The following is a 26,114-nucleotide window of genomic DNA, read 5'->3' on the forward strand; positions in this document are numbered from 1 at the left end:
TGCAAAATGATCATTTCATGTCAGTAAAAGCAGAATACAGAAAAACCCAGAAGATACTCATTTTCAATGCGATCATCTACTGGAAGGTGTCTGTCTCATATAGGATGGCACAAAAATGAGGTTTAAAATCTGTCACGGTGCAGGCCCTCCATGGTTCAAAAAACTACAAATCTAGCAGATGTGGAAGAGAAAGAGCAAATTACAATAAATAAAATGCTGAGAAACTGCCCTGCAGTTGCTTTAAGATCACTGAACTTCTCTAAGTTGTTGCAGGAAAATGTTTTTATTTTGTTGAGAAGGTTTACGCAGAACCGCTGACACCCAAAGGCAGTTGTGTTATCTAAGAAGCCAGCAGAGCCATTTTCTACATGCTCCATTTTTATTTATCATTAAATGAAAATCTGACAAGTTTTTCTATTTCTCCCTCAGACACAAACAAACCTACAACAACCCTAAAGTCTAGAAAGAATTGCACTTCCACTCTCCACCTAAGACTTTCTTGTCTTTTCCAGGTTCTGACAGATACATTTTGCTGTCCAGCAACAGACAAAGAGCTCAACAACACAGCTGACCTGAAACATTTCAATCTTTAGTATTTGGGCTGGAAGACATTATTTTAAAAGGATATTAAAACATCCCAGGTGTTTATTGCACCTATTCCCTTCATCGTTACAGCCTTGGTGGGGGTCGTGACGGAGGGGGTCCTGGAGGCCCTGGTGGTGCACGGGTTGGAGGTGGACCTGGTGGGGGTCGGGCCACTGGAGGAGGTGCTCTGGAGGGTGGGGTAGTGATCGGGGGCGGTGCGGTACGTGGTCCTCTTGACGGAGGCTTCGTACGGGGGACGGAGTTGGAGACCAGAGACTGCTGTTCGGCTGGTGGAGGAGAAGGGGCAGGTGGAGGCGCTGAGGAGGAGTGAGGCCTGTGGGGATAGGCCTGGTGATTTGGGGTGGACTTGTCTTGGACCCGCTGAAAGCGAATGCAGCGACCCTGTGGAGCATTTTAAAGGAGATGTGTTATGACTAGTTTTCTTAAGCAAAAATAGTTCTATGGTTGATACAAAACATGTTTATGAAGTTCTTTGCATTAAATGTCACATAAAGCAATTTCAGCAGTTTTATTCTTGACATCATCAGTACTTTCCAAAATAAGCCATTTCAGGGCTCTGCCACTTTAAGAAAATAAGCTGTTGCTGGCCACGCCCACATCTCCCTCGCTCAGGCTGTTAAGAGCTGAGAAGCTCTGATATGCAGGAGGGGCTCAGAGAAGAGCCGCCGCTCCTCTAGCAGCAGCTCAGTGGTTCTATTTTAATTTCCCCATTTGTGATGTCATAAACAGGGACTTTTTGAAACAGCTTGTTTTTGGAACGCAATTTCATTGACAGAAAATGATTGGATTGTTTCTTTTCCATATTTGGAGCGTTTATAGAAGTAGTAGAGACCCACATGGCACAACAAAAGGAAGCAAAATGTGATTTTTGCATAATATGTCCTCTTTAAAGCAGAGAGTAACAGTTAAATGACATCGCTTCTAATCAATGAGCTCCTCAGATCCAGCAGCCAAAATGTTTCCTGTGAACCGTTGCCCAGCTTTACTGACAAATGCACATGTGTCCGAGACCTCGAAAGGCAGACAGAACCGCTTCTGTGTTCTGTCCACCTGCACTAGAGTAGCATTGATGCTAGTAAAGATGAGCACACACACACACACACACACACACACACACACACACACACACACACACACACACACACACACACACACACACACACACACACACACACACACACACACACACACACACTCACACACACACTCACACACTCACACTCACACTCACACTCACACTCACACTCACACACACACACACACACACACACTCACACACACACACACACACACACACACACACACACACACACACACACACACACACACACACACACACACACACACACACACACAGCTTTTTTGGTTCCTCCTACTCTTTTTGGGTAGCCTCTGTTCTGACCTTTTAGAGCAGAAAGTATGCCGTGTTTCTCGTAAACGTGATTTAGAGGCACGTAAAGAAGGGATTGAAATATCTCCACCATCAATTCTGTTTGACAGAATTTACAAGTCTGGAAGAATGGGATGATCCTTGTATTATCCGTCTATACTTGCTTTTCTCAGACAGGGCGTGAGCGATGAAGAGTAGGTCCAAGAGTCACAGACCCTTGGTGGTCTGATTATGGTACCTTATTGAGCAGAGAGGCCCTAAAGCCACCTAGGGGCCATTAGAGGACCCCATTGGCAGTAGCTTTGTGACTGAAGGGGGCCATTGTGGGTTTACGTGTTTATATGAGGGGTGTGTAATTGATTGAGGACAGCTCGGATTGGAAGGGGAGGGTGTAATGTTTTCTGTGTTGTTGCTGGGCTGCAGTGAAAAGGCCAGTTTGTGAGTAGCAGAGCAGCAGAACAACACGAAAGAGAGCATATGGGCACAATGAGAGCACAAGCTCATGAATATGAGTGTGTTTGTGTGTGTGAGCCTGTAAACATGCCTCCAACCAGAGCATATGGCCTGAATGAAAATTCACAAATAATACCATGAAAAGGAGGAGAAATTAAAGGTTAGGAAAACGGGACACAAAACATTATTAGACCATTAACAGGTTTACACGAATTAGCTGCGTTAAAGCTCTTGAATGTCACTGGTCAGTCTTTCTGGCCCTTCGGCTGTGTTATCTGTCACAGCTTTGCTTCTTCTCGTGGCGAATGATTACTTCAAGCCCTGACATCCTTCTCAGAAGAAAAACAAAGCCCTAGAACTCCTCTAGCAGCTGTTTGTCTCATCTCCGCTTCTCCTTTTAAACCCCAAAGACATTTACTTTCCTTCACAAACACATATGGGGCTGACTGTGTGTAGATGTTTACATGGAACACACACACACACACACACACAACATTGCAGCAGAAAATATACGCACCAGCATTGGTGCACCATTTCTCGGACCTAAAAGTTGCCCACAAAGACGGCAGGTTCAAGAGTCTTATTTTCTGATCCCTCCTCAGACTGGATAACACACAGACTCTACCACTGACTTGCATTGTGGATATTATCTCCACCCGGAGAAACTTCTGCCATGTGGTGGAGTTGCTAATGCTAACGGTTAGCTTAAATTAGCAGAGAAGTGCTCTTCTGATTCCCGGGCGCTAAAACAACAACAGTTGTGAGTCCAGGAATGCAAATTCATTGTGACGTAGATCTGTGAGGACTTACAAATTCTAGAGATTCACTGTCTATTTTCTATCAGCTATTGCAGGAGATCGGCGTAGGAGACTTTTTTCATGTTTCTGCATGAAAAACTCAGAGCCTGTTTTTTTCAGTCAACCGCATCTTTAATAATTTATTTAAAGAGATTCTTTAAGAGAAGTGATGGAGGAAGATGCTAGAGAAGGGATGGTGCATCTCTGTTCTCTGTGTGTGTATTCATGTGTGTGTTAGGGTTGGTGGCCTCCCTCTGGTCAGACCAGAGCTGTGTGACGGGACCAACAGTGCCATCAGCTCCAGGGACAAAGGAAGTGAATCTCGTCTGTCATGACATGGCTCGTGGCCTTTCAACTCCCCATCTGTTTGTGGGGCGCTTACTGGGGGGGAAAGCTAACACACACACACACACGGACACACAGTGGAAAACAAGATGGCAGAAACTGGAAGTCCACTGAAGGCTGTTCACAGAGGAAATGATTTAGGAGTGATAAAAGGAGAACAAGCTCCATCTGAGTCTGATGTTTGGCATCGCTACTCGAGATTTTAAATCTGAGCTCTGTGAGAAATAAGTCGTCTCAACTCCTGCATCACCTCCCTCAGAACAAAAATGGATTTTTTTCGCCCACCCACCCAATGTCACGAGACGTAGCTTTTCATTTTCCTCAGTTAATGGTGCGTGAAGGGAGTTAGCTCATTGTTGATAGGATCTGTGAACCACCGTCCCACAGAAAGTGGCTGACAAAGACTCCAGAAACTTCTGCCCTGAGTGACACGTATTCTTCTGAATAGTAAAATAAAAATTCGGCATGTACGAAGAGGAAAAAAGCCATCATGTTAACCACTATCATTACCACTGTTCCTCAACGAGGAAGAACCGTGACAGTCAAAGCACAACTCAATGAGCGACAATGATACCATTTAGAAACGGTGCAGATGTTTCACCATGACGACCAGCGAGATGATGAAAACACGGCTCTGGGGTTATGAGATGACATTCACGGGGTCAAGATTAGAAACCAGAGAGTTATGTGCTCCCTCGTCTGCCACACACTCAGAAACAACACACACGTCTCATTTGGCTAGCACCAACATCTTTTCTGTGCAACACAACATTTAGCCTTAGCTTAGTAAAATCAAAGTGTTAAAGAGGGTGTAACCATAGCGACTCAGACACCTGATCATTAGCTGGGAACTACGGGGGAAAGTACAGGAGACAACTGGACTCCTTGTGTGTGAACAATCGCAGCTTTGACAAGGCGAGTGGTATCAGTAGCTCTTTGACTCAATGTGCATGTAGAGGAGAACTGTACACGTTGCTCAGTGACTTATTAATTAATAGGGAATGAGATGGAAGGATGTGGAGAAAATCCCCTGCAGCATCTTACTAAGAGGTGGGTGTTACGCGTGGAGAAGGCATAAAGATTTGACCCAAAGTCCAAACTTGTTGGAGTCGTGTGTTTGTGATGAAGTTGTGTTTGAGATGCAGACTCACCTGATCTCCAGGCTGAGGTCTCATTAATGACACCTGGTCATAACCTCTTCTGAACAGAGCCCACAGAGCATCTAGTTTTCCCTGGAAATGTCACAAAAATGGGAATTTTTTAAATAAAATACATGAATTCTGGTTTTTGGAAAAGATAAATGTCTAAAAGCAACCAACCTGAATGGGTGAGTACCACTTCTTCTGCTGAGGATGCCTGCGGGGAGGCTTTCTGGGTTTGGGCTCGTACGGTTCGAATTCCTGCTCTGGCATCTTCACAACTGCATTCTTAGGTTTGTCCAGTTTAGCCCCTTCCTCAGTGGATCCCTTCTCTCCCCAACGCACCTTAAAATCACAAAAATACAAATGAAACACACTTTATCTTCTCTTTTTACATTCCTGCAGACGTTTGGGTGTGTGTTCGGTCGACCAATAGTTTTCTTTTGCCGATACCGATGCTGACAGGTAGGAGACACGGTCGATATGTACTGCCGTTTTTTATGGGCCGATTTCCAGATATTTTACACCTTAAATGCTAAAACGTTACTAATGACATCAGTGGATGCCCTAAATTACTGAAGCTGAATCAGTTTTTGAACTCTGAATTTAACTAACAGTTAAATCTTAACTTTGTGCACTGCAAAGTGTTAAAGTCAGACACCTAAATACATTTAATTTAGAGTATTTATTATGCAAACGTTATTTGTGAATGTAAAAGTACATTTAAATTAAATTCTGCATCAGCACTGGGCTGCCCGAGGATGTGCCTGATTTATATCGGCTTTAATAAGGACAAATATATGTAAAAAAGCTGTAAATATCGGGCCGATTTATTAGCAGACCAATATATTGTCTACTCCTAGTTCGTACCTCCATGCGTTTGATACCGCCCACTCCTCTTCCTCCATAATACGAAGCATCCACTGTGGGCCATTTCTTCTTGGGCATTCCGTCTTCGTCATCAGATTCCTTTCATTGAACATTTGGTCATTATTCAGTTCATATTACCTCATTTTTTTTAATAGGAACAAAAACATGGGGGACTCACTGGCTCTGGAGGTGGAGGCGGTGGAGGTTCTTTGATTACCTGATAATGAGGTGGAAAAAAAGGAAAATCAAAGGTGGACTCGTGTAAAAGCATCAACCCTGATGTCAGGGATGTAAGAGTTAGAGGATCAGACTCACCACGGTGCAGCAGAGGGGCCAGAACCACCACATCAGCAGCAGAGCCACGAGCAGGAATACAACCAGCAGGGAAATTAGCACTATGGTGCCGTCGAACTACGCCCAAACACAGAACGAAACGTTAAACCCGACTAAAAAGCTGCTGACGAAAAAAAGGGGGGAAAAGATGAGTAAAGTACTCACAGTCTCCTCTGATGCCAGAGGAGAGGATGAGGAGGAAAAGAAGTTGGAAGAGAGATTATTTTTTAAAAGGCAGCATGCTCGGAGACATAATCCTGCTCATGTTTTGTTGTGGTGTTTACACTCACACACTCCGTGGTAGTGATGTGCACAGAACTGGTGATGTAGGAGAGGCCTTCGTTCATGGTCACCTGCAGGTAAACCACCCTGACAAAGACAGAAAACACCCTCATCACGAGTTTGCCTGCTCGTGCTAACCGATTCAACGCTCACACGAAGCATCAAAACCCATTCCGACTCTGTCTGTACTCGCTGCTTCAAAAACACACAAACATGCCGAGCAACACTCTGATCTGAAGCCATGTGGAGAGGTCAAGGAGGGCTCCACCCACAGAAAGAATCCCCTCTGCCTAGATGGGACCCAGAGCTCGAATGTGGAAACCACAGATTGCTTCTTATTCTCCAGAATTTAATGCTTATATAACCTCACCCAGATGGGCTGGGTGGGGACGGGAGATCTGAATAAAAAAAATTTTTAGTCGATGACACGATAAAGGCTCAGACAGAAGTAAAGCTGTACATGACTAGGTGTGTGTTATTCTGAACGAGTCTATGAACAAAAACTGAACACACTGGCAGACTGTTGCTAGTTAAGAAAGGCTTCTTGTTCTGGTGGTTTGAGGCAGCAGAGACAAGGGGGGACATTGAGCTGTAGGTTTAGATTTGAGGACGGGGTGACAAGATGGAGGTCACTGCAGGGGTGGTGGGAGGGCATGGAGAGGAAACAGAGCATGGGGTGATGGTACGTGAAAGGCTTTTCCTGTTCTACATCCCTTTAGCATCATCCCTCCCATCTGAGAACCCCTTCTCAATCCCTCAGTCTGTTTTCAACACCCCGTACCGGAGCCTAGAACACACTCTGAGACCCAGGAGAAGGAAATGGTTGACGCTTTGTTTCGGTCTACAGCTCTTTGCTTTTGCTGAACCTTGATTTTGTTTTTGATTTTTAAACAAACGTCTCAGTAGAAGTTTGAGTAAGGCAAACAACTCCAGCCAGAGATCGAAGCACCGATAGGCGCCTTCCACCGAGGTTTTCTTTCAAAATCAAAAAGCTGTCGGCAGAACCGTCAGAATAAAAGCCTAAAAAGTCTGAATAATGCAGAATTAAGTGAGAACCAACTAACATGTGTCAAATAAATAAAATATGAACGGTTAAAAATGGGATGAGAATCAGCTCCTCTAAATCCGAGACCGTGGTCTTGAATCGGAAAAGGCTAGAATGCCTTCTCCAGGTCAGGGATGAGGGCCTTCCTCAAATGGAGGAGTTTCAGTTTCTCGAGGTCTTGTTCACGAGTGAGGGAAAGATGGAGCGTGAGATCGATAGGCGGATTGGTGCTGCGTCTGCAGCGATGCGGGCGTTGTACCATTCTGTCGTGGTGAGGAGAGAGCATAGTCAGAAGACAAAGCTCTCTATTTACCGGTCGATCTATGTTCCTACCCTCACCTATGGCCACGAGGTTTGGGTAGTGACCGAAGGAATGAGATCACAAAATGAGCGTTCTCAGCAGGGTGGCTGGGCTCTTCCTTTGAGATAGGGTGAGAAGCTCGATCATCCGGGAGGGGCTCGGAGTAGACCTGCTGCTCCTCCACATCGAGAGGAGCCAGTTGAGCCTGGTCAGGATGACTCAAGTCGTCAAATGCGTTTTTTAACGAGGCAAGCGAGCTTGCGCACCTTGAGAGTAAACATCCTGGCTCTAATGATAATTTTCACCCGTCGCGTGTCACACATCACGTGATCATCAAGCGGACTATTCATGAACTAGGAGATTGTTGCAAAGCTTCTGCAGCTTACACTTCGACAGTGGACTGTGAAAGAAAGCTATAACATGCTGATTCTTCCTGAAGTAAGAAGTGAGTCTACTCTTTCTTTTGCCAGTTTTGGTGTTTTCATGATCACAGAGCACAGCATTCTGTGACTCTTCGAAAAACAGTGCAAATGCTCAAAAACGCTGGCAGTCAGGGGCTTTCTGTTCAGAAAACCTACTGTATACATTTTACCCGTGATTGTGTGTGTGTGCGCATAAATGTGCAAAGGTGGCGAATCCAACAAAAATATTTATTTAACAAACTCTGTGGTTTGATATTTAGCAACAAGACAACTTTGGAAGTGAATGAAAATTGAATTTTGGTGAGAGGACACTTAACATTCCAGAAGGATTTTGTCTCGTCAGTCTGGACCGTTTTACATTCACCTCCTAACATGTTTCCACATGTAGATTCATCAGCCAGCTGTTGGTCTTCTCTCTGGGCCCTTCAGCCATCCACAGCTGACATCCTCTTTAGCAGCACTCAGGCTGTTGAGCTGAGCTGACTCTGCTCTGATGGGCCTCAGTAACACAGAGAGCCGACTCCTTCAGGCATCACTGATGATGTTTCCTGTTCTCCCCCTTATGACTCTGGAGAGCTGAATCCTTGTGCTATGAAGCAAAACTTTCAAAATGTAGAAAAGCACGGGTGGAACGTGCAAGCTTTGAAAATTTGCAAAGAAATGTAACAGATTTTCACATTTCTGCAGAGTGGAAACTGAATAGTATTTTACAATCAAAGTAACACTTCTCACTGACAGATGAGAGAAACTCACATCATGGTGGAAATCTGAGTGACAGTAACAGGACAGATGATGACTAGGAGGTGTCTGAGGCTGCAGGGCTGAATGTATAATTATGGACGTGGCTGCAGGCAGCAGAGACGGGAGCGCTGCCGGATGCCACGGACCAAAAGCTCCAAGAGAAAAATGTGCTCAATTACCAGGAGCAAATCTGCTGAGAGGAAACTTTACACTGCCTGGTGTCTGCACTCACACATTTATCTCTGAGAGAGTACAAACACACACACACGCACGCACGCACACACACACACACACACACACACACTCATTAAGTCGTGTTCCTGGGCTCTGCTCCTGCCGTCCCCTTGTGATTGGTGTCTGGCTTCGTTAGCAGTGACAAACACTGATTGATCACAGACACACAATGACTTTGGCCCTAATTTTTTCAAGGACAAAAGTCTCTGCATCCACTGAAAACTTGACAAATATCTGTGTTCTAGCTGTCTGTAGACTGGAACGGCAGATGAGAAACACTCTGGGGTGAAAACCAGGAAGCAAACAGGTGAGACTTACTTCCCCACTTCCTCTATGACAGGAGCAGGACACAGCAGGAAGGTGTCCTCTATTCCAGCTGGTCTTTCATCTACACAGGGAAAGAGGAAAATGTTCATCAGGTAATCATTTAAAGGGGAACTAGGCAGTTTTGGCTTGCCTTTAGCGCCCCCAGTGTCCGTTTGTAGAACTGAAAGCAAAATCTATCTCCTCGCTGCACTTCTGTCATTTTAACACCTTAATCTAGCAGCTGAAATGTCTCCCCAGCCTTCCTTAGTGTCTACAGGAGCGGTTCAGCACTAAATTTAACAAATCTGCTGTGTTCAGGATCTAAAACATGCAGGAAACTGAACCACACTGCAGCGCCAGGTATGTCAGCTCAGTTGTTTTCAAAGTCCAAACAGACGGGACCGGCAGTCTGAAGTTGTGAATACGGTATTATGGCCGCAGGGGGTGATAGGGGCTGGGTGGCCTTTCATTAATCATGTAAAGGGTCATTTTAGCACATACTAAAGAAAATGAATTAAAAATCTGAAAAACCTGCAAAGTATCTCTTCAAGCAATTGCAAGTTTCCTCCTTGTTGTTTCTGAGATTTCAATATAACATAAAACCAATTTTAGTGTAAAAGTAGAAAGCTGTATGCACATAAGGGGCAAAAAGCAAATTATTTGTTGTGTTGATTTTTAATTCATCTTAACTTGCAGAGTTTTCCCCTTGTGTCAAGTGATCCTGACATTTTTATCAAACACAAATAAACTTTTGGGCATTTATTTAAATCAACAAAATAAAAACATAAATAAAAAGTCTAAAAGAGTTGTGATGGCAAACATTATATGGGGTGCCATTTTAAAGCACATTACATGCAGATATTTGCAATGTTTAAAGTGACACAGAGCAGTTTCCTGCTCCTCCGCCCTACTGGTTGAAAGTGGAATTACATAAACAACCCTGCAGCGGTCTGCTGTAGCTCGCGCTAACAACGAGCTAACACCAACATGAGCCAAGTCTTACTCAATAAGCCACAAATTATGGTTCACACTGTTGGACAAAAACTATTATCACTAACAAATCTCAACAAAGCCAGGCCACCATCAGTCCATGATTTCAAAGCCTCCTTCAACTCCCTCAAAAGAGTGTAGGCTGTGCCAATTTTCACTCAGTTTTTTTGCTTTACCTCCAAAGACATAATTCCCTGACTGTTCCTTCCAGGCTCAAACCGCGATGCCAACAAAAGAACAAACTTCTTTTTTCTTCTTCTTTTAGTGTTTTTTATTGACGGTTGACTAACAGAATAAGCTAACTGCTAGCCTTTTATTAGCTACCGGCACGGAAGTTAGCTAACAGCAGGGAAGCAGGTAAAGAGCGCCCATTAGAGCACCTATCGGCTCCACAAAACTGTCAAGTGTGGTTTTTGGTCAGCAGAGGGCTGCAGAGAGTGTTAAACATGAAACTGGACAAGTTTCTTCCTCAACAATCACTGAGATCAATTTTAAAGCTCTTGCTTGAAGTAAAAAAATAGTTTAGTGTTGACAGCCATTTTGAGTCCCATTTAACACCCCATGATGATGAAATAGTGGTGTGGAATTATCAAATTCACTTCAAATTAAATATTTAGAATCAACATTCAAATGACATCTAAATTTGGAAACGCAAAGTGTGAGGATTAAAATTTAGCATATCATTTATATTTAATTCTAAATAGTCTAACCTTATTTAAAACTGTCACATACAACTATTATTTCTGAATGCATAACTATACAATGAGTGCTTGATTTTTGCACACATCTACAGGGCAGCGCTGCTAACTTTTGAACATTTCAAAGAGTGAGATGGGATCATGGGGTTGGGAGCGGACAATTCGCCAACTGTCTGGGGGGGGGGGGGGACCTTTTGTGCTCTACATTTTATTTATTTATTTCTACTCTGTATGGAAGAGGATTAGAGTCACTGACAAGAAAAAAGAAAAGAAAGAGAATTCTTACATTTTTCTCAGACTTCTGACTTTTTTCTCAAAACTATGACTTTTAATCTCGGAATTCTAACAGGGAATTCAGGGAAAAAAGTCAGAATTCTCTTTCTTTTCTTTTTTTTCTTTTCAGTGGCCCTAATCCTCTCCCGTACTTGACTTTACAGAGGGAACTGACCTTTGTTTAATACAAATTTTCTTTTCATGAGGAAAATTTAACATCCTACTCCCCTAAACTTCTTCACACTGTCTATCTGTCTATCTATCTATCTATCTATCTATCTATCTATCTATCTATCTATCTATCTATCTATCTATCTATCTATCTATCTATCTATCTATCTATCTATCTATCTATCTATCTATCTATCTATCTATCTATCTATCTATCTACCTATCTATCTGTCTATCTGTCTGTCTATCTGTCTGTCTGTCTGTCTAAATAAATCATGTCATTTTCAATTATTTGGGGCAGCAGTAGCTCAGGTGGTAGAGCGGGTCATGGGTTTGATTCCAGCTCCTGCCAGGGGTATCCTGCTGTTGTGTCCTTAGGCAAGACACTTCACCCAACTTGCCTGTGTTAGTGGTGGTCAGAGGGGCAGACGGTGCCAAATGGCAGCCTCGCCTCTGTCAGACCTCCCCAGGGCGGCTGTGGCTACAAGTAGCTTACCATCACTAGCAGTGTGTGAATGTGAGAGTGTGTGAAAGCGTCTTTGGGTGTCTAGAAAAGCGCTATATAAGTTCAACGCATTATTATTATTATTATTATTATTTTGACGGCGTGTGCAGCTGCAGCTCACGGTTCTGGGAGAAAGAACCAGGCATGCCCGTCCCATCACCAGCAGGTGGAGCTCACCGCTCCGCCCATCTCACAACCAGAGCGAAACAAACTCATCGGCTTGGATTATACAGACGGGATTCTGTGTGTGAAATAACGCCAGTTAGATTATTACATAAGTGTTGTTTGTGTGCATGTTGTTCAGTAGCTAATGCTATAATTAATATCATGTTTTTAATTTTTTTCGTAAGCCCTACGCACTGTGCGTGATGCGCGTTTGGGGAGCACATGCGCTGGTTTAGCGTGAGAGATTGGAGGTGTGGCAGGAGAGCGTGTGAGGAGGTTCGAATGAGTGTGTCTCACGCTCAATGCGTGAGAGTTGGCAGCCTTGCATCTAGAAATGTTTAAGCATCTGTGAGTACATTCTAAGCCCACATAAATGTGGACGCTTGTCCACATTTGCAGAACTCACCCACAGTGTGTGTCTCATTCAGTTTGAAGCTGCAGAGGACGTGATCGATGTTTCTTGCATGCAGAAAACCGTTCCCTCTCACAACCACCTGGAAACTCTCTGAGACACAGACAAAATTGCAAGCAACAGTCATCAGACATGATTGATAGCACTCACACTCGTGGTAACGCATGTATTTTTATCTGAGTCAGTCATAAAACATCAAAATTGCTCCTTTGTTCCAGTGTACAATTACACAGAGCACCGACAACCTTCCTCTCACCGCAATGGGCTGAACTAGAGCAGCAGAAACTCATGCATGCCTCATTACTGTTTGTTTATATCAGTGTGCTTGTGCGTGCATGTGTGGAAAGGCCATAATATGCTCCAGTGGTGCTAATGCTAAAAGTGCTGCTATTCACAAATATCCCAGACAACACAGTAGCCAGGAGGAGTGTGTGCTTGTGTGTGTGTGTGTGTGTCTTTGACCTTTAGTTTCCCCCAGGCACCGTTAAAGTGCACTGACAGAGGCTTGCCAGCATATGCTGGAGTGTCTATGTGGCTGCTACCCAGCATATGTTAAAGAGCGAGGAAAAAACACTTGCTTAAAAACGTGCCTGCAAGGCCGACAACAGCACAGCTCTGTCAAAGTAGGTCTGACTTCACCTATGGCACCGTGGCTTGGCATTTGTGTGTATCCATGCAGATGTGTGTGCATGCATGATGTTAAGAAATGAGTTTGTGTTTGTCACGAGGAATGTATACTCATTTAATTATGTAAAATGTTTCTGTGTGAGTTTCAACGGTCTCCATGAGCCGTTTCCTATTATTTTAGCTAATGAAAGTCAACATTTGCCACACTTTTATTTTTAAAGCATCAGCAGCAGTGTGTCTTAAACGTCAGAGAAGCAGCTACAAGGTAAACAACTTATTTATATACAATACAGAGACCTACTGAAAGGAGAATATAATTTACAAGGTTTCTAAAGAGGAAAGAATTGCATTTTTTTATGCATTTTAGAGGAAAAGTGTTAATGTTTCTGGCAAAACAAGAATGGCACTGAAATAAATCTGTATTATTGCATTTATTTAGTTTCTAAAGGTCATTTATCTGTGCACATAGCTGACCTTGTCTGACTGTGTCTCTATCCAGATGTGTGTGCCGCACTCGTTTACAGATGTTTAGTGATTTATAGCTTGTCAGTCAACCACTGCTATGTCATTTCCAACTGCGGTAAACTCAGATTGATCAAACGTGCATTCACACCACCCAGTCAGCAGCACATCTTCTCACAAACAGCAGAATCAGCAAACTTTTTATTACAGACATAATATCCATCCATCCATCCATCCATTGTCTGTACCCACTTGTCCACGTAGGGTTGCGGGGGGGGGGGGGGGGGGGGGGGGGGCGGCTGGTGCCTATCTCCAGCGGTCAATGGGCAATCAGGCGTGCTACACCCTGGACAGAGAGCCAGTCCATCGCAGGGCAACACAGAGACACACAGGACAAACAATCATGCACACACACACACTCACACCTAAGGGCAATTTAGACAGACCAATTAACCTAACAGTCGTGTTTTTGGACGGTGGGAGGAAGCCGGAGTACCCGGAGAGAACCCACGCATGCACAGGGAGAACATGCAAACTCCATGCAGAAAGATCCCAGGCCGGGAAGCGAGCCCAGGCCCTTCTTGCTGCAAGGCAACAGCTCTAACCACTGTGCAGCCCCAGACATTATAATATATAATATAATATAAAATAAAATATAATATAATGTAATATAATATATATAATATAATATAATATAATGTAATATAATATAATGTAATATAATATAATATATATAATATAATATAATGTAATATAATATAATGTAATATATATAATATAATATAATATAATATAATGTAATATAATATAATATAATGTAATATAATATAATATAATATAATATATGTAATGTAATATAATATAATATAATATAATATAATATTTGCTACAATTAATTAAATCAAATTAATAATAAAAATATATACATTTTAAACAATTAAACAATAAGTATTTTTTATAATTTACTCTCATGGTGAGGACATAAAAAACTAATTTGATTTTACTCAGTGTTTAGCAGATTCATTTACTCAAAATCATTGCTTAAATAAAAGTGTCAGTTTGAACTTTGTCTTCAAACACCAAAGCATGATGAAGTGAAAGGTCAGCGCTGTCAGACACATGGTGGGCAGGGACTGGTGTTGCCACGCTGACGAGCACCACCCATATGCTGCTGCCCTCTCCAGTCTGCTCCCTGCTGGCCTCCTTGACCCCCAAGCCCCTTTGCGTCTACACCTAAATGTCTGACATGGATTTTAATGTGCCTTTGTGTTTTGTTAAGCTTAAGGATGTCTTTTGTTGGAGCACACGTGTGTGAGTGTGTGTGTGTGAAAAACGTAGAACGACTTGTCCGAATGGCGGATCTTCAATCACGTTAGTGTAAGAGGACAGTGAAAGGCAGGGAGGGGCAAATAAAGGAAGAGACAAGACAGAGGAAGGGGTCAGACATTAATGAAAGCAGCAATCTCTCCTGTCATGTTAAATCTAAGGCCTAACTTTCACTGTCTTCACTGTGTGTGTGTGTGTGTGTGTGTGTGTGGGGGGGGGGGGGGGGGGGGATCAGCCCTGTCATGTCCGATAGTGGGCCCAGTGTTCTCTGTCCAGTTTGATGGCCTGTTTGCAGGCGGCTCAGTCTGGTCACTTTGCATCAGCATGAGGGACATGTGTTCCTGAGCCTGCATGTGTGTGTGTGTGTGTGCGCGCTTTCACTGACTACACAACGCCTAAATGTGTGTGATGTCTCAAAACATGTTCGATATGCTATGTGACTACATGCAGCCAGAGAAAAAAGTAAGAAATTGTCACAACATGGAAGACACAAGTCACGAATCGGGAGGTTGCAAAAAGATGGAAATTTCTGTGCAGTTTTAAACATGTTTATATATATATATATATATATATATATATATATATATATGTGTGTATATATATATATATATATATATATATATATATATATATATATACACACACACACACACACACACACACACATATATAAAAATTCAAAAAACGCTAGACAAATGTTTGCCACAAGCATCTTCATTAATTAGGCCAGAATCAGGTCTCGGTTAAAGCGGGTCTCAGTTCACTGACCATTAAGCGATTCATCAATCGAATAATAAATGAGGCTGTTGGAGGATATTTGTGAAAACACACGCACGCACGCACACACACACACGCTCGCATGCACACATGCGCGCGTGCGCACACACACACACACACACACACACGCTCGCACACTGGCAAGAAACCAGAAAGTGTAATCCTGACTAGAAAACAATAGTTGTTTTTTAGGAATCTCGCTTTCGACCTCTTTTAAAGAAACTTCTTTGTTTGCTCTTTTAACATTCTTTTCTCATCGGTCATATCCCATAATAATCGCCATTGGTTGTCCTGGCAGCAGGCCCATAAATGCCCTCTCTTAAGTGAGTTCTAATAAGGTCATGCCAAAGCTCATTCATCGTGCAGGCTACACATTAACGATCGTTCTCAGCAATATTTTCCTCCACATTTTTAATTTCTTTAACTTCCTGCAAGAGCCGAAGAATGCAGATAAGGACAACAACTCTAAAACGCTTTGTTTGCATTTATATTTAAATGTGCATTGTGGCAAACTAGACCAGAGATGCAGCCATGCTTAAAGATTCATGGCTAATTTCTCTGACCAGCACCCCTCCTCCTTTTTATTTCTTTGCAGACACACTTTGCAGAAGCAGCTATGCTCATTTCCCCTGGCTGTGAATGACAATACGCTCTCTGTCACTCTGCGGTCATGAGCATCCATGCAATTACTCAATGTCATGTTCCACTCTGAAAGCTTTTGATGACTGACACAATCACGCACCATGGCCGGGCCACACTGCAGCCCTCGGCCCCTCACACCCCTTACCTCCTGCACACACGCTGGATGGTTCAGCTGCCAGAATCTCTATGCAAGACTTCTTGATGATCTAAAAACCACACACACAAAAGTTATGGGATAATTTAGTTATATGGTTTAATGGGTCTCTCTGTGTGGGCAAGTATTTACATGGCGTGCATGTGGCGCTGTATGTGTGTGTGTCATACCGAGTCGATGATTCCTCTGAGGGCTTGGAAGCCTCCGACTACAGGAAACACATGTTCAATACTGTCTGCAATAGTTGCAAGCTAAAAAAGGAAGAAAAAACAGTTAAAGAATGTATCCTTTTTCATCTTTTGTGCATTTGGGATATTTTTTCTCCCAGCGGGTCTCACCTGGGTTTGGTTGAAATCTTTGACCCCAACACAATAAACAATTGCTCCCAGAGACCTGGCTCTTTGTGCCTGCAATCAATCAAACAAACAAACAAACAAACAAACAAACAAACAAACAAACAAACAAACAAAAAAACAAACAAACAATTAGTCAGCAGATCTGACGAAATTACAATCATGCATTTCATTGAAAATCAATGTTATAAAGTTTTAAATAGGATAATAGTTCTTAAATACATTTGGTAAAGCTTTTAAATGAAAATAAATTGAACTGTGTCTCCACATTTAAAGTTACAGTTCTAGCAGAATGTTACATTAAATAGATCATTTGATTCAAAATTTCCTGAATATGTTAAAATAATAATAATAATAATAATAATAATAATAATAATAATAATAATAATAATAATAACACACAAAAAACATCACAAATCTTCAAATGCCCAGATCAGCCTTTTAGCTCAGCAGATAAAAAAGTTACCTCTCGCTGAGCTGTGTCAAACTGCCGCTCATTCAGCTCTCCGTCGGTCAGGGCGATGATGACACTGGCAGTTCCTGCAGACAATACAAGAAAATGAACTTATTTTTTTCTGCCAGACTTTGCACTAGAACATGATGAGTTCACGACTGGGAGCTTACCGTGATTTTCGTGATATATCTGTGCGTTGGCCTGCAAAAGTGAAGAAAGCATCACTAAAGGTCGATCAAAGCATAAACTACTTTGGACAAATAATCAGTACAGATACTCTTTCAGCATTTATTTGATTAGAATTTTGTTGTAAATTTTGGCTCCATTCTAACACTAAATACTCTTTTATAGTGATGCACTGATATGAAATTTTAGGGCCGATACCGATATCCGATATTAATATCACTGTTATGGCCGATAACCGATATTTGCCAATACCGATATACTGACATGAATGCTTCTAAAATCAGCAAATTTGTATAAAATAAAAATTATTAAAGCTGAATTTACGTAATTATGTAAACACACCACACACATTTACGGTTCTGAAATGATTTCATTCACTTTTCACATGACGAAACAAATACACATCACCCCCTCACCCTCTTAAACAGGCAAACAAATGGAAAAAATATTGGTTGTTAATATCGGCCCGGTTTTATTTATCGGACCGACACCGATATGTTAAAAAATGACTAACATCGGCTGATACCGATACTGATGCCAATATAATGTCCATCCCTACTCTATTAACTACTTGTTAGAATAAACTAGAAAATTGCCAGTTGCACAAGAGATGTGTTAGAAAAATATTAATTAGAATAAATACAATTATAAGTCATAGAAAAGAGAACTGAACAAAAAAAAAAAAAACAGGATTTACAGCAATGGTCAAATGTAGATTTTTTTTTACTTGTCTGAATCATTTTGTTTATGACCAGGCCTTTCCACCAGACACGTTAGCATTGCGAAACGTCCGTGAACTGTGGTACGCAGCAGTTAGCCGCTGTTAGCTGCTTGTTATAGTGGATGGGTGCTTATGATTATAGGGATGAATTGCGTACGCTTAGAACTTAGATTTTATGTGCTATGCTTCCAGAATGCGTCAAACGCCGTAGGTCAAATCACAAAAAAACAGCGTAAGACATCTGGAAACTTTCAAAATTAAAATGACGTGCAAATTTCAGTTGCCTAACTCGTAAAAAAAGTACATAATTTCCTGTGAAACCTCCATAGGAGAGGTAAACAGAAGAGACAATAAACCATTAACCTTTTTGGGGACATGTTGCTATTTTGTCCTTGCTAAAACTGTCAAAATCACCATGGAGTTGCAACTCTCCTGTGATTTTGTGACCTGATGCTGCCATTTCGTGCTCCTAAGAAAGGGAGCTCACAGGTCAAATGCACGTTCCGACGCTCACACAGTAAAAAAATGCAAATGACGACTTTAGTCGTCATTGGCAGTGAACGAGTTAAAGCTAAAATGTTTAAAAAATGTATTTTAAATAAATGTATAACCTCGACAATAACAATAATATTTGTCAGTCAATGAATAGTTTTCCTCCTTGAGAAATCTTGAAAGCTAAGAAAGCAAAGTTAACGTCCTCTTCATAGTTATCGAGTTAGTCGTGTTACAGCTGCCTGAGTAGCGAGTACTTGTGTGACCCAGCCTTACCATCTCCAAACCCAAGTTCATAAACGTGTCTCCTCCAGGGACCACGGTGTACAGAGCCCTTAAGCCTTGAGTTATGGCCTCCCTGAAGGATAAACAGGCAAAAAGCCACATAAACAAAGAGAAACACGAGCTGTTCTTACCAAAGCAGAAACAAACAGAGAGGTAGGGTTGAGTTAACATTCTGACTCAGAAAATATCCGAAGTTAGACCTGAGCCAAAGTCATCTGGAAGACACATGATGCTGCTACCTGTTCTCAGTCAGCTTCATGATGATATTCCCTTTGGTGGAGAAGACTATAAAGGACATCCTCAGCATTGGGCTGGGGAAACAAGTTTGTTTCACGTTATTAAAAGACAAAACGGTTAAATAAGATATATTCAAGAAAATGAATGAGTGATTCCTTTCACCTTATGAATTTTTCTGCCACCTGCTCGACAAAGTCATAAATCTCTTTCCAGTGATTCTTGACACTTCCAGATCTGCGAATCAGCAAAAACACCAGGATGGCAATTCAGTTTTAGAATCTGATTATTTTAGACCATAACTTGTGAGCTGCTGGTCATCCTGCTTAAAAACACACTAGTCTCTGTGATGAAACCAAGTCCCACGGGGATGATAATGAGGGCTAATTGCTGCTGAGCAAAAGGGTTGAGGTTAGATCAGGACAGATGCAGCAGTTTGCCGCTAGCAAGGACCATGTAGCAAGCAGCTGGCATGTAGAATAGGTGGTAGCGTGACAGTGCAAGTGTGTGTGTGTGTGTGTGTTAGGGGAGCAGATGGTTCCACTGAGCATAGCCAGCCCAACAACAGGTTTAGTATCTACAAGAGTATAAAGGCTGTGACATGAAGAACAGCAGGACCTAGAACCATCACTCAGCAGGGGTTTGTGTGTGTGTGTGTGTGTGTGTGTGTGTGAGAGTTTTAAAGAGCCATGTAGTGAAAAGTCTGAGCTAGTTAAGATTCCCAATGGCTCTTTTGTCTCCCATTTAACTCTGAAATTCCTGATCTGTTTATCGTCTCTGAAAGCGGATAAAAACCACGATCCAGTGGGACAGGTTCCTCAAGTCACAAAACATTTTTATCAGAAAATCAATATTTTGTTTAGAAAGAAATTTTAAGGGTTCCATATCATAATATTTTAAACCTTTGAGGGCAAAGCCAGGCACAATACATAAAATATTACTGTTGGCCAGGGGCGGCGTTAGGCCCGGCTACTTGGGCTGAAGCCCCGGATGTTTTATGAAAAGCCCCGGTGTCGGTACAAGATCTGCTCGGGTGCAAGATCGGCTCGGGGTCCGTCGACTGCCGATGACGTCTAAGTAGTTGATTGGCTGAACATGAACCTTACGGAATTACGTAATCACGTTACGTTGTTATCACGTCACGTTGGTCCAGGCAAATTTTTCAGTTGGAAAGATGGACAACTTTTACAAAGAAATCCATCATTACCTCTTCGAAAATACACTTTTAGCATAGAGCTGCATGTATATTAGGGCTGAACAATTAACTGCATGTGCAATAAAATTGCGATGTGACAAAAGGAGATTTTCTAATCACAAAGGCTGCAATTTGGCAGTGGTTAGCGCAATGCTAATATACATGGAAAAACCCGTAGGGATGCTAATGCTAATATCACCGATTACATTCTTACAAATTATGAATTAGAAACATGCCAAATGATTACAATTGGAGTCTAATAGAAAGTAAAACTACCATCAATCAAATAAGTACAGACAGGTATTTTAGTAAAGCCAGAAAACTTTAAACTCCAGAGTTTTGGCTAGCAGCTATGAGCGTACCTGAACTACACATGGACAAGACGTCAAAAACTCTAAACACAAAATACTTCAATAAACGGGACACACTTCTTTCCTGCAAATACAATTTCACATGTTGATAATACCTATGATCCTTCAAGGGATGTGCTCAAAGAGGAGTTCAACATTATGAATACAATATAGTGTTTTATTTTACAAATACCATTATAAACACAAACTTACGTTGTAAGAAACATTATTTTAATAACGAAACTGCTAAATTCTTTCCAACTGTATAGATGTGTAGTGTATTTTGTCCGAGTGGGTTTGCCGTACTTTGACGTCATCGGCAGTCGAAGGACCCCGAGCCGATCTTGCACCGACACCGGATCTAAATCGCGGAAGTAACATGCAGTACCAAAGTCCAACAGAGAGGGAGCAGCTGGCAGTAGTTTGTATACAGCATGCCTGAGCCTCCACCACTGAAGAAGAAGCCCTTCAGCAAACTCTTCTAAAATTTTAGGATTTGCTGTTTTCTTAATTTTTATGAACAATCCCAACAATTACTTTTAACAGCAAGGGGGTCAAAATCTAAAATCTCAGATTTTTTTTTGTCAATTTTTATACAATTTCTGAAGTCGCACAAGCCTAGATGTGGCAGCGTTTGTTCAATTTCCCTCTGGGATGAATATTTTTATTTTATTAGAATTTTACCCTCGACAGCAAAAACAAATCTTGTTCTAGGATCAGACTACAGCGTAAAGCATCTTTTATTCAGTCTGTGGGCGACCACGTATTGATGTAAATGCAGTCTGGTGTTTATGGTGGGTCTGGTACTGAGTTTAGAAGGTGAGGCACTTATGGTAATTCATTTGTTTTCAGTGGAGAGCACATTTCCTGTGCAGCTGAGGCAGAACATATGAGGTCACCTCTAACGCAGCAGCATAACATGTCTGACGCTCCCCGTTGGTCTGCATTTTGTCACAGAAATATTAGATTAGGTCACTGGTTGGCATTTAGGATGTACAGCCAAAGAGTCTGTGCTATATCTCACCAGGAGAAAGATCAGCTGCTTCCTGAAGGCCTGCTGAAGCATGCAGCAGACGGTCAAACAGAGGCACACCACGGGCGTGGCACGCCACACTCCCCAGGCTCCTCCTAAACTTTTTGATGCAAAGGGTAAAGAGCAACTGGCCGATGCCGATGGGTGAAAGATCATCTAACCTGTCCAAGTTAAATGTCACCCAGTAAGTCACAGCAGTCTGAGGACTTCCAATCTTCTTCCCACAAAATCACTGCACTCCTCTTTAAAAACGTAAATCTTTGATGTCACAGCCTGTTATTCTTCTGCTAGAATAAAGCAACAAACTCAGACACACATTTTGACAACATCCATCTCTTTCGTTGTTTTAAAAACACGTCTTGACTCATTATTATTCGACGCTCACTCATACTTTCACCTTGCATCTCCAGCCAAAATAAATCACAGAAAAGTCCGTTATGAAGGCAGTGCAGCTTAGCACAACCTGTTAAGTCAGTTGGAGAAGAGATGCTTTTTCCAGACTGAGGCACAACCTAGTGAACTTTTCAACTGCAAATGAAAACTCAAAGAACTGACTGATTCTTAGGTCATCTACACACGCCGTCAGGTTTTTGTAAACTGAAAATCGTCCCCTGCTCTTCTAGAAAACTAAACTTGGGCCACACCACGTTGTTTTTGGCCCAAAAAAATTAAATTTCTGTGCATTGTGAAGCAAATGCAAAGCCTGTAGGAGGCATATTTGAATGGATTATTTGAAGAATCGTATTAAACTGAAGCCACACAGGTGTTTCATTAAACACTTCATTGAAAAATTAAAACAAGCATGATGGGAAAATCCTTATAAATAAAAGATGTCCTGAGGCACTTGGTGTTTTTGGTCATGTTTGTTGTTCCTTATTTTGTGTGGAGTATTTTTCTTATTAAAAAAGTACTTGTGTGTGTGTTGTACTTTTCTTTCCCAGTGACTGGTGTGTATTCAGTTCAATCCCAGTGACTTGCTTCAGCTCCAGTTACTCAGCTTACTCACACCTCCCAGTTTACACACACCCTCCCAGCTCGTTGTCAGATGTTTGTTTGCATCGTTTAATTTCTCTTCCTTGTGATTGACTCATTCCATTTGTGAGATTTCTGTTGCTGCCTCACTGGCTTTATTATTTCATTATTTATCACTTTTTCACAAACACCGTTCTTAGAAACCAGACCACAAAAGTTGACCTCTCACATAAAAATGTGAAACACTGAAAAACCATTTCTTATGATTATTTCTGATTATAATCAGTCACTCTGAGTTTTTCATGAAGGCTGAACAGGAAAATAGTCTCCTACACCTATCTCCTGCATTAGCCTCTGATAGAAAATAGACGGTGAAAATCTAGGATTTGAAAATCCTCACATATTTATGTCACGCTGTGAATTTGCATTCATGCCTCGCCCATCTTGGCTTGTGTCCACCCACAGTTAGGCTTTTTTGAATTTACTTTGCAGAGAGGAGAGAGACTGGAGCATGTCTTGGTGATAGTGACTTGGCATCATGGCTGAATGCATTCTGTTAGCCAATCAGAGGCAAATTGTATGCATATCATTAAAATTGAACAATCCTGCTGTTTTCAGCCAACCCCTGCATCAGCAAATGTCTGCATCTCAGAACAGGAGCATCATTGCTTCTTTTTTAACGACTCATTAGGCATTAGAGAACACTGCAAATGCATTGAATAAACAAGTAAACCACACCTTTAATGTTGCCTTACTTTTAAATTCAGTGGAGAAGTGTGAAAGAGAAAGCTGCATCGTTTTTTTTTAAAAAGCAGTGGTCAAATCACAGTACTTAAGTCATTATCCTGCATTTTTCAAACCCTTTCCTGCGCCAACACACCTGATTAGAATTGAGTGATTTCACATGTTTCTGTTGAATTTTTAGGGAATGTCATCACTGACTCAGATGTACCGGAGCAGGGAAACAATGGAAACATGCAGGTTAGTGGATTTTGTGGATGCTTTTTTTGCAACTTCTCAATGCAAGATGACAGATTTAGACTTAAAACCTTGGCAGTAAAAATGTAAAATATTAAATAACGAGTTTTGGGATAATCTCACTATCCATATGTAGAACTTGTTGGTGAAAGTCCTAAACTCTATAACGGTTTTAGTCCTTCACGTCAAATTCAAAGACTCAGATCACCTCCTAGAAGGGAGGAATAGTTGAAGAGAGAGATCACTGGGCCGAGCAGCACCGCTGCGGGCAGCTCCTGCAGCTGTATCCGCAGGCGTCATCAGGCTGAAATTTTATCCTGCTCGCCCTGCCCACATCCCGTGGGTAAAGCTCACCCCTTTCAACCAAATGGGGGAAAAATTGTGTCCAGTCTCTAGGATATTCTCTCCCCTCTAAACCCTAAGCAAAAAATAAATAAATAAACACCCAAAACATTTAAAATCGCAAGAAATAACCATAAATCAGTTCCATAAAGTCGTTATGGAACAATGCTGCACTGACAAGAACTATTATGGCACAAAGGGAAACATAACTCTTCAAGAGTTGGCTAATTGTAGTTTTAAAGTGCCGTTAGGCCCATCGACATAAATATACTGGACATCTCCTTTCCATAGGCTCCAATAGGTTAGGCCACAACAGGACGTCCGACGGATGCGCGTTTGCGTTTCCAGGCTTGTCTGTTGCATGGCGATGCGCAGCGACCAGAAAGTAACAATGCCATAAATAATCTGGAGACTCACTTGTCTACAACAAAGTAGAGGTCAAACGCGCCCTGACACGACATCTTCTCCTCCTCCTGTTGCGCTGCCCGCGGATCTCCTTCCACCGACGCACCGAGAAGGAAAAACCCAAGCAAGGCAGAGGCGATGAGCAGGCGTGCCCGTGTCCACGCCATCTTTCCAGGTTACCGCTGACGACGCCGACACCGCAGCAGCTTCAAGAACTTCACATGTCCCTCTTCACACGCTGGGTTTTCAGCAGGCTGCGTGCGTGGATTTCAGATTGTTGTTCGGATTCCTGGAGTTGAGGCGAGCGCACTCAGCCTGCAAGGCTTGCTCAGCTTGAGTCTGGCTCTCAAGACTTCTCCTTGGCTGAGGGGGAAAAAAAAAAGAATGAAAGCAGGGCAGGATGAAGGAGAGGAGCGACACCCAAGGAGAGATGCAAAACTTCCCCAAATATTCCACAAGTGCAGAATCGGATCTCGTGAAAAAACAGATCCATTACGCACAAAATCAGAATTTAATACGTACATTTTGATTTGTTTATTAATTATTATCCCACTCATCATCTACATAGATAATGATGTGCGTAAATACATTAAAGTAAACTTTTAATCACTCAGAGAGGTGACTCATTTATGATAGTAAATTTGGTGATTTTAGTCTGAAGCTGTCCAACAGACGTGTTTACATGTAAAGTTCTTCTTCTATTGTCTCGAGCATTTCGCCCCCAAAAGAAAACCAGCGGAACTGCAGAGGAAGTGATGCTGACAGGATTTCTAAGGGTTCCTTTGTCAGCAAAATTCCCAAACCAAAGGGTTGATGTAATAAAGGAGCAGGGCAAAAATCGATCAAGGATGATGTCACTTCTTTTTTTAGCACATTGGATCTACTTTTAGCCACGTTTCAGTGGACTTTATAAACACTAACTCATAAAAACCCATTCAATCAGAGTCATTTGTGCATTCAAAATAAGATTTAATCCAAAATCTCCTTCCCACAGCTTATCTGGGGCAGCACCTGACAACACCATCACTAATGCTAATAGGGCAGCAGTAGCTCAACAGGTTGAGCGGGTTGTCCAGCAGTCGGAATGTTGCAGGTTCGATCCTGGCTCCGTCCTTGGGCAAGACACCCAACCCACCTTGCCTGCTGTTAGCCAGCTGCCTCGCCTCACCTCTGTCACTGTCATCGTAGCCCCCATCACCATCACCGGGTTGCACCATCAGTGTGAATGTGTGTATGAATGAATGAATGTGGAGGGTAACTGAAGTGCCTTTTTTTCCCCATCCACCTGACCCAATCCTCATGTAAACCCCTCTTATCTCTGTTAAGGTAGCCCAACTCGGGTTGCGAATGACCACAATCACCAATTCTTGTCATGTGTCTTTGTCTATGTATGTATGTCTGATCTCAGAATTGTGTGTACTGAAACTCAAATTTCCCTCTGGGATTAATAATCTTTGAATTGAATTGAACTGTATACAACACAAAACCATTTAGAATAAGAAATGAGCATCGATAAATTAAAGTGATGAAAGTTATGAGATCTTCCAACAAATGCAAATAAAATGATCTTCAGTACCAGCATTTTGGCAGTTAGAGAGTTCCCAAATCCACTTCCTTCAAGGCATTTTAGTAAATAGTTTCACATAAA

The 26,114-nt window shown here is 42.0% G+C and overlaps 1 protein-coding gene across 1 annotated transcript; it reads right to left on the reverse strand.

Moving 5' to 3' along the window:
* Positions 1–455: 455 nt before the first annotated feature.
* On the reverse strand, positions 456–24,780 carry antxr1d (ANTXR cell adhesion molecule 1d). Its single transcript, XM_015944279.3, has 18 exons — positions 24,479–24,780; positions 19,357–19,428; positions 19,197–19,268; positions 18,949–19,030; positions 17,444–17,474; positions 17,286–17,359; positions 16,805–16,873; positions 16,637–16,717; positions 16,458–16,518; positions 12,473–12,571; positions 9,277–9,346; positions 6,224–6,302; positions 5,916–6,011; positions 5,779–5,817; positions 5,601–5,699; positions 4,911–5,075; positions 4,743–4,823; positions 456–987 (listed from the first exon to the last, which is right to left on the reverse strand). The coding sequence occupies exons 1-18, from the start codon at positions 24,631–24,633 to the stop codon at positions 670–672; spliced, it is 1,743 nt and encodes a 580-aa protein (XP_015799765.1). The 5' UTR covers positions 24,634–24,780; the 3' UTR covers positions 456–669.
* Positions 24,781–26,114: the final 1,334 nt, after the last annotated feature.

Source organism: Nothobranchius furzeri, chromosome 12, assembly GCF_043380555.1.
Source record: "Nothobranchius furzeri strain GRZ-AD chromosome 12, NfurGRZ-RIMD1, whole genome shotgun sequence".
NCBI lineage: Eukaryota > Metazoa > Chordata > Actinopteri > Cyprinodontiformes > Nothobranchiidae > Nothobranchius > Nothobranchius furzeri.

What these genes read in the sequence shown, in the direction of transcription:
- antxr1d (XM_015944279.3), bottom strand. Translation starts at nt 24,633, where the DNA reads ATGGCGTGGACACGGGCACGCCTGCTCATCGCCTCTGCCTTGCTTGGG. An exon ending in AAGATTTCAACCAAACCCAG is followed by an intron (nt 16,718 to 16,804) that starts GTGAGACCCGCT and finishes TTCCTTTTTTAG; the next exon opens with CTTGCAACTATTGCAGACAG. An exon ending in ACATCACTACCACGGAGTGT is followed by an intron (nt 6,012 to 6,223) that starts GTGAGTGTAAAC and finishes GTTTGGGCGTAG; the next exon opens with TTCGACGGCACCATAGTGCT.